Below are 8,676 nucleotides of genomic sequence, written 5' to 3'. Positions count from 1 at the left end.
TAGCTTTTCTCTTTTTTCCCCCCGATGTACATGTAGTTTCAAAACTGTAGCGTGTCTCGATGGACACATCAATACTCAGTTAGAACGAGGCTACATCGGCTAGGTGCAATAACTTTCATGATTGCCCTTGAATCCCAGTGCGGTAGTTTTGAGACGATACGAAGTGCAGGCACTATCTTGAGAGCAACTTGCGAAGGTCGCATCGGGAATACACAAAAGTTGATTAGATTTAGATATATTTCCCGAGTGGGTCTATAGAAATACATGATAGTTAAATAATGAAAATCACATTTTGAATTAGGAAAACTTGCAGCTCTGGAACTAAAGGCTACACAAGTTTCTGAACGAGTTTAGCCCAGGCTATTTCAGTCCATATATTTATAATAGTATAGAAATTCAGTATTTTTTCCACGTTTGTGGAAATATGATCATTATTATTAATAATATTTATTATTTCATTCAATTTAATTTCATTTTAATTTATGCGATAATCTTTTCAAAATTGCAGAGTCAAATATAGCACGTTACACACGCAGACTATAACTGAGATACTTGTGCAAGATTCAGGTTCTCTGAGAATAAACATCAAGAATAACATCCGCCGCGATGTCCAGTCAACAAATTGCCTCACCAGCCAGGGGTTGGATTCAGACCAGCCTGGTGGACACAATGCCAAGGTATAACCAGTAGGTTCGGTTCAGAAACATTTATTAAAACACTTATGGTATCGGTTGGTAAAGATCACACCGGAGTAAGGCCAGCGGGTGGCTTTTTGTTTTTCCAATTTTCTTTTGATGATTTGTCAACCAAACGAATTGGTAATTTATTTTCAAGAAATCACGCTTCTGTCGCGCGATTGAATTTGTGAACTTTTGCACCCAGTTTGGAATTTTTATCCGTATTTGCAGTCAATGATTCTGGTAATTTTGAATCACGTTCAGAATGGGAATTCTTTTTTAAGTTCTTGTAAAACTTTAACGACGAGAATGTTTTTTAGACAAAAAATATATCTTAGAACATATTTCTGAGCGTAATACCCACGTTTTTATACTCAGTAAATCTCAGCGCCCGCAGCAAAGCTACCATCAATCTTTTCATCAACTGTGGTAATAATTACCTAAATATTTTCAAGGTTGTTCTCGAGCACACCGTGTTATCCCGCCGGGCGAGGACCTTTCTATTGATGCACAATTAGCAGTGGTGCATTGGGACATACCGGCCGACTGATATTATTCTCAAACGTAAACAAGGCGAGAATTGTAACGTTTTATCTTTAAGTTTTGAGCAAGGCAAAGTCAAACATGAGGCTGTATTCACGCAAGCATGCAACCGAAATCAATAGATCGATTTCGAAATCAGATTTGCGTTTCTTCTCATGCACTGTTAAGTTAAAGAGCAGAGGAAAATCGAATTAAAAATACAAGCTTTTGCAAAGTTTTGACGCAGACGCAAGGTTTTTTAGCAAAAAGAGCTTGAATAGTTTTTATGACAGCGCAATGTTAGCAACGTTGTTGGCTACTAACGAGAAATAATTTCTTTTGCGCTAGAAATATGAGACACACCGTTTTTTGTGAGTTTTTATTTGAGTCTTGCAATATATTTTGATTTGGTAAAAATTTTAAAAAGAGCGTAAAGTTTTAAGTAGACGTATTTCGCGTAGCCAATTACGGCGGCCATTTTGTTAGTTAAAAACGCGACCAAATATGTCAACATGAACAAGTCATGAGTAAAGGGTGCTATAGTCGGTCTTTCTTATATGTCTGTTCGCTTGGAATTTGGGATTTTCTGAAATATTTTTCTTTTTGCAGGGTCGGGCTTCGGGAAGCACATTTCCAAAAACAGCCGCCTAGTAAGTTGCGTAAAACCAACTTCTTTCACTTCATCCTGACGTTCCATGATCTAAATGGGCAACTTGTGGAAATAGAAAATAGCGCATTTGTTGGTTTTGTGGAAAATGAAACGGTAGTTTTTTTATTACTTTTAATTTAAGAAAAACAACTCAAAAACGTACAGTTATTTTTACTTTATCATTTTTATTATTTTTCTGTTAAAATTTTGAGTCTTCCTTCCTTAGCTTATATATATCAGCGTGTACCAAGTGAACGATTAAAAGAAAAGGTTATGATCGTCGTCCTCTGCTGTATTTCTATTTCGCTAAAGTAGTTTTTTTTTACTTAAAGTATTTTACAGTATTCCAATATTTTTAGGAAGTTTCCGGCCAGAAAAAAAACAATGGAGTGCATTACAAATTACAACTTGTATATCAGAACGGTGAGATATTTGATTATTTGTTCATTATTGCATTGGTTTGCGGCCGCAATTAGTAAACAATGCGCTATACTCGCATTTCTACGGGTTCCAATTAACGCGTGTCTCTCTCGAAACATCTATTCCAAATTTTGACCCGCGATCAACGACAGGAGATAATAAATTCATTAAGAATCATTTATTGCCAATTTGCTATGTTGTCCTAAATAACAAGTTTAGGAATCGAAACAAGGTCCCAGAAGTAACGAAAGTCCGCTTTCGAGCAAGTGCGATCCATGTCTTGATTGGATGCCACCTAAAATTACTGATGTCGCCCACCTATCGATCGCGAGACCTCCTCTGACTCTTTTCTCAAGATTACTCGACATAAGTCTTCACACTTGCTCTCTGCACACCGTACGCTGCCAATACGTGATAACACTTTCTTGACAGTCTCTGAATTTCCGAGAAATATGTACAGTGATATTCGCACGTACAAATTTTGATCAATTTCGCTGCTAATAGCTTATTAATCTCTGGCATGAATAGAATATGCAGTTAAGCAGCATGATACTGTAATGTAAGTTTTATTTCACTCTGTAAACGTTTTTGGCGGCCATGCTTTATTCAAATCTTTAGCTGCACTTCTCTGCAACCGCTTGTCATCCGCTCCTGGAATTATTATCTTTCGGTTTGCAAATTAAAGGAGCTTATATAGAGTGAAGGAGAAGCGAAATATGGCGCGACTTGATTTTGTGGCCCCGAAATTACGGGAGATGTAATGATGCAATCTTTCCTAGGGGTTCTGGGGGTATGGCGCCCCGAAAAAAATTGACTTTATGCACATTCTGAGATGCACACTTTTATTTCAAAAAACAATTTACCCCGTGCGTTTCTTCCAAGTTTTTCGGTTTCTAATTCGCTTTCTAAACGGCAACCGCCTTTCTCGCCTTACTCTAGAGTCTAGACCTAAAGCTTATTACATATGTGTTACCTAAGAGAAGGTGCATATCTTAGGTCACGAAGACCTAAAGCTTACATATGTAGCCTATATGTAGAAATAATAAGAACCGCAAGAGTAATTAGAACAATGACAGTATGTTTTAGGTATACGAATGGAACAGAGTATTTACATTCGCCTCGTAGATGCCTCCAATGAGAAGGTAAAGTGGAAATAACTGTGATGGACTCTGAGTTTAATTTTCTGAGACTCTTGTATAGTTGATACTTTTGAAAATATTTTTTCGTTTAGGCTATTCCATACGAAGGCCAAGACAAGAACCCCGAAATGCGAAGAGTTTTACTAACCCACGAAATCTTGTGCAGGTGAAACTTTTGGTTATTAAATTATTTGACTCAAACGCTTATTTACACACGATTTTTCAGTTACGTATGGAGATTGGTAAAAAGATGTAAAGATTAAAATTAAAAGACGTTAATTTACAGTCGGTGCTGCGACAAGAAAAGTTGCGGAAACAGAGACAAATTTCCGTCAGACCCCTTCATTTTTGAGAGGTTTGTCAAGTATGGTTTATATATTAAGCAAATGCAAAAACAAACACATTGTCGCATGTATAATTAATATTGACTTGCTTATAAAAATTGCAACTCTCGCATGTTATTTCCAATCTGCATTAACACAAAAAGGATATGGCATTTCAGCGAAGATGCCCGTACTTTTGGGATCCTGCAATAAACGAGAAATTGAAAGCAAGTTTAAGTGGAGAAAGTTAGGAAGTCAGAAGGCGAAATAATTACTTTAAAATGTCTTAATGCGCCCTTAAAGTAATGCATCTCCAATATACAGTCCAAGAACACAGCGCCTTGCATGTTTCTCTGATGGTTTCTGCAGCGAAAGTAGCATATGGTATCTGCCAACTATAAAGTTAATGAGCGTAACAAATAATGGCCTGTTGTCTGCTTGTGCGTTTTTGGACAAATTTAAACACATTAGGCTATAGGTATAAAGTAACGGCTCACCCTTCTAAATTAATCATTTTTTATTGTCACGATTTTTGAAAGGCTCTGACACAAAGTAATCGGCTTGTTTTCGCTGATCAGCTTTTTGATATTTTTTAACGAAGTTGGCGGTTGTTTTCAATTATATGAAAAGCTAAAAAATATTTTTCAGCAATTTAAATCACCAACGTTTACGGTGACAGAGAAGCGCCACTTCAGAAGCGTTGATAACGGATTTTTCCTCGCAAAAGCATTTGTTCATTTCAATGCAGTTGTTGATTTTTGGCTAAATACGGTGGTTACCATATTTTACAGTTTAGCTTCGCGTTTTTGTTCAAGTTGTTCGCGTTTCTGTTATTCGTTTTTTATCTACAGTTTTAGCTTGCGTTTTTTAGGAAGTTTTTGTCATTCACCCAGCCTTATGTTAATTAAATCTGCTCGGAGATCGATAATCAAGACAACACAGATCGTTCTTTGTCGGGAATCTGCAAGTCGTTGTAGCCTAGAAAAATCAATACTTCGTAGCATCGCGGCTGTATGTCTTCAAAGTCGAAGTGTATTTTTGGATGACATGCATTTGAAGCATGGCAGCTGTTCACATTAACTTATGCAAGCTTGCGTGATCAGCCTAATGCCATTATATTGGTCTTATTATTATTGCATAGATTCCATAGAAGATGAGGCATATTGACGTTTGACCATGCCACAGTCATTTTCGATTAGTTGCCTGACAATCTGAGTCATGCTGTTTACGTAATGTGTCTTCGGCAACCAATAGTTACTCACTCTTTGCAAGTGGAAGTTTAGCGCACTATGATACCAGTAAAATGTTTTTCAGGTATTACTTGAATTTTTTTTTGAAATGCAATCAAAGTTGCATGAAAAACGCTGGCAAGCCGTGGAATATGCGAAATTTTCGGGTAAGTTTTAAATCAAAATTTTCTTTCCGAGTTTTCTTTACTATACAATTCGCATATATTTTCTTTCTTGTATGTATGTTCTTAAAAGTTCGGTTATATAGATGATCTATGGCCAACAGGATTGCAATTCCGGTCACTTTGTTTACTTTAGGTTGCCGTTTCCACAACGGTTCATGTCGATAATCAGGTGGTGTTGGGAACGTCACAAAACATGTTCGTCCATAACAGTTCAAAGCATGGTAGAAGATCCCGGAAAAATGACCCCTGTGGCTGTAAGCGGCTTGCTGTCAATTAAATTTATTGCCCAAATAATGACTCAAACGTCACTGTTTCGACTCTGTGTGATCAGCTTTTAACCAACACAGAAAAGAAACTTTTGGGATTTCTATAAATTTCGAAGTTATTAAAAACAGGAGCTTTAAAAACAGGATCGAATTCCTCAACAACTATATGCTCTGAATATTATTCATATACTATCTGTGCACCTAGGGGCCTGCATTGTACCCAAGGGGAATGAAATATGATTTAAGCTTAGAGATTTCAGTTTAAGCCTACCCGGGTCTTATTACCGAAATGAAAAGGCAATTGTTTCGAAGGGAAAAAAGTTACGCTTTTTCGTAAAAAATGTGCAGCTTTCCAAAGAAAGACCAACAGTTGCTGTCAGGAACCCCGGTCATCAAAGCGGTTAATTTCAGAGCCGACCGATAATTTTACCCGACCGGATTATCTTTTCCACATGCGCGTGTCATTCAAAGTTATTTCAGTTCGTTTCAAATCGATGAGTGCCTTCTCATTGCTATTGTCCTAGAAACTTGAAAATAATATTGCGCTGATAGGTTTCTGCAAAGCGGTCTAGTTATAGCAAAACAATTATTTTTTGTTGCCCTCCCCCTGTAAACTTGATGAATTACTTTTAAAGTTAAACGATGACTAAAGAGCGGTTCTTGAAAATGACGAAATCGAGAGATCTTTAAACTGGAAAAGAATTAAATTTTGATTTGGCAGATTTTATTATTACTTCGAATTCGTAAAATGTGCTTTAATAATTTCCACTGACGCCTTTTAGAAGAAAGTATAACCTAGTTCTGCACTCAGTTTTTTATACTGGTGAAACCTACTGAACCAGTACGACCCCAATCGACCTTCAACCGCGATCGAAGTCTATAAATTATCGAAATGTGCCCCATGGGGTTGATTTTCACCAAAATTGAACCAAGCCAGTATTCGTACAAGCTTGCAGATTTTTTAACCTTACCTATCTTTATGACAATTAACGCAAACTCAGCTATATGGGCGTCACAGACGGGACCGGACCGAACAGATCGAAGGCAAAACGACATTTTGAGTCTAGAGTTTTGCATTTTGTCCCATGCAATAAAATTTGTCACGGTTTGAATTGGTCTCCAAATGTTAATACAGTGCGGCTCGGATATTATTAATCGTTACGCGGCGTTGGTTGCTTTTTTAAAAGGCTACTTGAAATTTAAATGCTGAATGCTACTTGAAATGGTAAATTTCAAGTAGTTATCCAAGCCCTTCCTATTGTGAAATAAATTTCACTTGGCAGCCTACTTACAAGCTTCTGGTTAAATATCTAATTGTTTTTTTAGCTCTCAATGATGCAACATTGGATCGTTGTTTTCAACGTTTGTTAAAGACGGTACCGAGGTACGAGGGTGACCCCGATCGCCTTTCAAAAGTAAGTTACCGAATTTTGATATAGTTTTCCGAAAACAAAACAAGCAAAAACAACCAAAAACGCTTCTCCGACAGGAAGTTGTCCTTAAGAGAGCGGCAGACTTCATGGAGGCGTCCTTCACTCGGCAGTACAACGCTCATCCTCAAATTTCTCCTCCAGGAAGCGTTGCTCCGCCCCCTTCACACTTGACTACGCATCCGGGAGATACGGGCAGCTTCGTTCCTCACTCAACCGCCATGGCAGCCGTTGCTATGAACGGTTACGCAACTCAGTTTGGGGGAATTTCCGATCGCTACGATGCAAGCGATTCAGGTTGGATATGTTTGTTAAGACTCGTAAATTTTTAGATCTAGAATAAGCTTGTTGCGTATCACGAAATACTAGTTCTTTAACTTAATTAGTTGCTAACATTTGTTGGTATTTCTAATAATAAACTTAATATTGTTTTGTTCCTGGGCACAGCCGTTTTGCAAAAGCCATCATGGATCTATTTGAGTTGACATTCAAAAATAAGCGGCATGTCAGCATTGAGTGAACTTTACAGGTTATACAAGAGGTAAAGGCGTTTCACCCAGCAATAGGGGATATTCACCACAAAGGACGCCGAACAGCGGAAATTGGGGCGTGGGAAGCATGGTCTGGCCGACTACAGTGGCCCTCGTTGTGCCATCTCCGTACAATTGTCCCCCGTCGTTCAGTTGCTACCCAGCCTCTACCCCGTCTTTTACAAACATGGAAAATCCGTCTTCGGGACTGGTCAGTGGAACCGGAAGTGAGTACAGCTGGCACTTTGTGGTTTCTACCTCCTGTTCGATGCTAATTAACCCGGTATGCAGTACATGAATGTGAGTGAGTTAGGGCCATAAGGCCACGTCATCGAGTAGGGTGCTTTGCTGTGACATTGCATGCCAACATGAAAGGAAAACTTTTAAATTGAAACAATAACTTACATGTTGCGTCCGGTGCAAAATGAAAAATTTAATGTGTTCTAAGCCGCTCTGTAAAAAGCAAAAAAAAAGGAAAAAAAAAACTTAAACAACTTCACGAAATGCAATAAACTTTTTTCCTCGACCATACCCCAAAGCTCTTGTTAATAATTGTAAAGGTATACGAGGGTGTTAAAAAAGCAAGAATGGAGGTATCACCGCAATTAAATCGACACAACATTGCTTTAAATCCTCACGTAATTAGCGCAATTAAAAAGCAACACGTGCTTTGATCTGAGTTGGTAGCTACAGCTCATAGTTTATCAACATAGTAGTAGTTTGTGTTGACTGAAATAGCGTTCCACTTTCATCAAATAAGTTAGTACTGGTTCCAGGTCGATTCAACCCACAGACGACTCAACTCCGGACGATTCAAGTTCAACCCACAGACGACTCAACTCCAGACGATTCAAGTTCAACCCACAGACAATTCAACCCGCAGACCATTCAACCCACAGACGACTCAACCCCGGACGATTCAACCCACAGACGATTCAACCTGAAATGTGACGATTTAGATGTAAGCGATACTTACACGGTATACGTCCATTAAACGTTTTATGGTTATAAATATATCTATATCTATTTTCTTTCTTTTTTGGGCACTTTTCGTTTTTTTGCCTCTGAATTTTTGCTTGATTTAGTTAATAAGACAACCCTGACACGGTTAAATTCAGTTTGCGATTTCAATTATTTCACTTTTTCCGTTTTGTTCTACAATATTGGTATAATAGTGTTTCGCATACGCGTCTCGACCTTCTTTTTGATATTCTTGGTCAGTCATGTACATTCCATGATTATAGCTTATGGCGTACATTTAGCTTTTCAGTCCGCAACACTGCGTGGTTGTTTTGAAATAAATTGC

At 38.1% G+C, this 8,676-nt stretch overlaps 1 protein-coding gene across 1 annotated transcript; it reads left to right on the top strand.

Annotated features, from left to right (window-relative positions):
- Positions 1-606: 606 nt before the first annotated feature.
- Positions 607-8,364, top strand: LOC143448640 (transcription factor COE3-like). The gene is made up of 12 exons (XM_076948458.1): positions 607-686; positions 1,809-1,962; positions 2,208-2,271; positions 3,355-3,410; positions 3,500-3,573; positions 3,694-3,762; positions 5,045-5,126; positions 5,278-5,398; positions 6,737-6,825; positions 6,900-7,137; positions 7,370-7,597; positions 8,147-8,364. The coding sequence occupies exons 1-12, from the start codon at positions 607-609 to the stop codon at positions 8,362-8,364; spliced, it is 1,473 nt and encodes a 490-aa protein (XP_076804573.1).
- The last annotated feature ends 312 nt before the right edge of the window (positions 8,365-8,676 follow it).

The sequence above is a fragment of the Clavelina lepadiformis genome, chromosome 1 (assembly GCF_947623445.1).
Source record: "Clavelina lepadiformis chromosome 1, kaClaLepa1.1, whole genome shotgun sequence".
Lineage (NCBI taxonomy): Eukaryota > Metazoa > Chordata > Ascidiacea > Aplousobranchia > Clavelinidae > Clavelina > Clavelina lepadiformis.
The sequence above is the reverse complement of the archived record's forward strand: the minus strand, read 5'-3'. Positions and strand labels throughout refer to the sequence as shown.

Bases quoted from the DNA above. Each gene is read 5' to 3' on its own strand.
- LOC143448640 (XM_076948458.1), top strand. From the start codon at position 607: ATGTCCAGTCAACAAATTGCCTCACCAGCCAGGGGTTGGATTCAGACC. The intron at 3,763-5,044 runs GTTTGTCAAGTA...AATGTTTTTCAG, and splicing joins GACCCCTTCATTTTTGAGAG to GTATTACTTGAATTTTTTTT. The intron at 7,138-7,369 runs GTTGGATATGTT...TGAACTTTACAG, and splicing joins CTACGATGCAAGCGATTCAG to GTTATACAAGAGGTAAAGGC.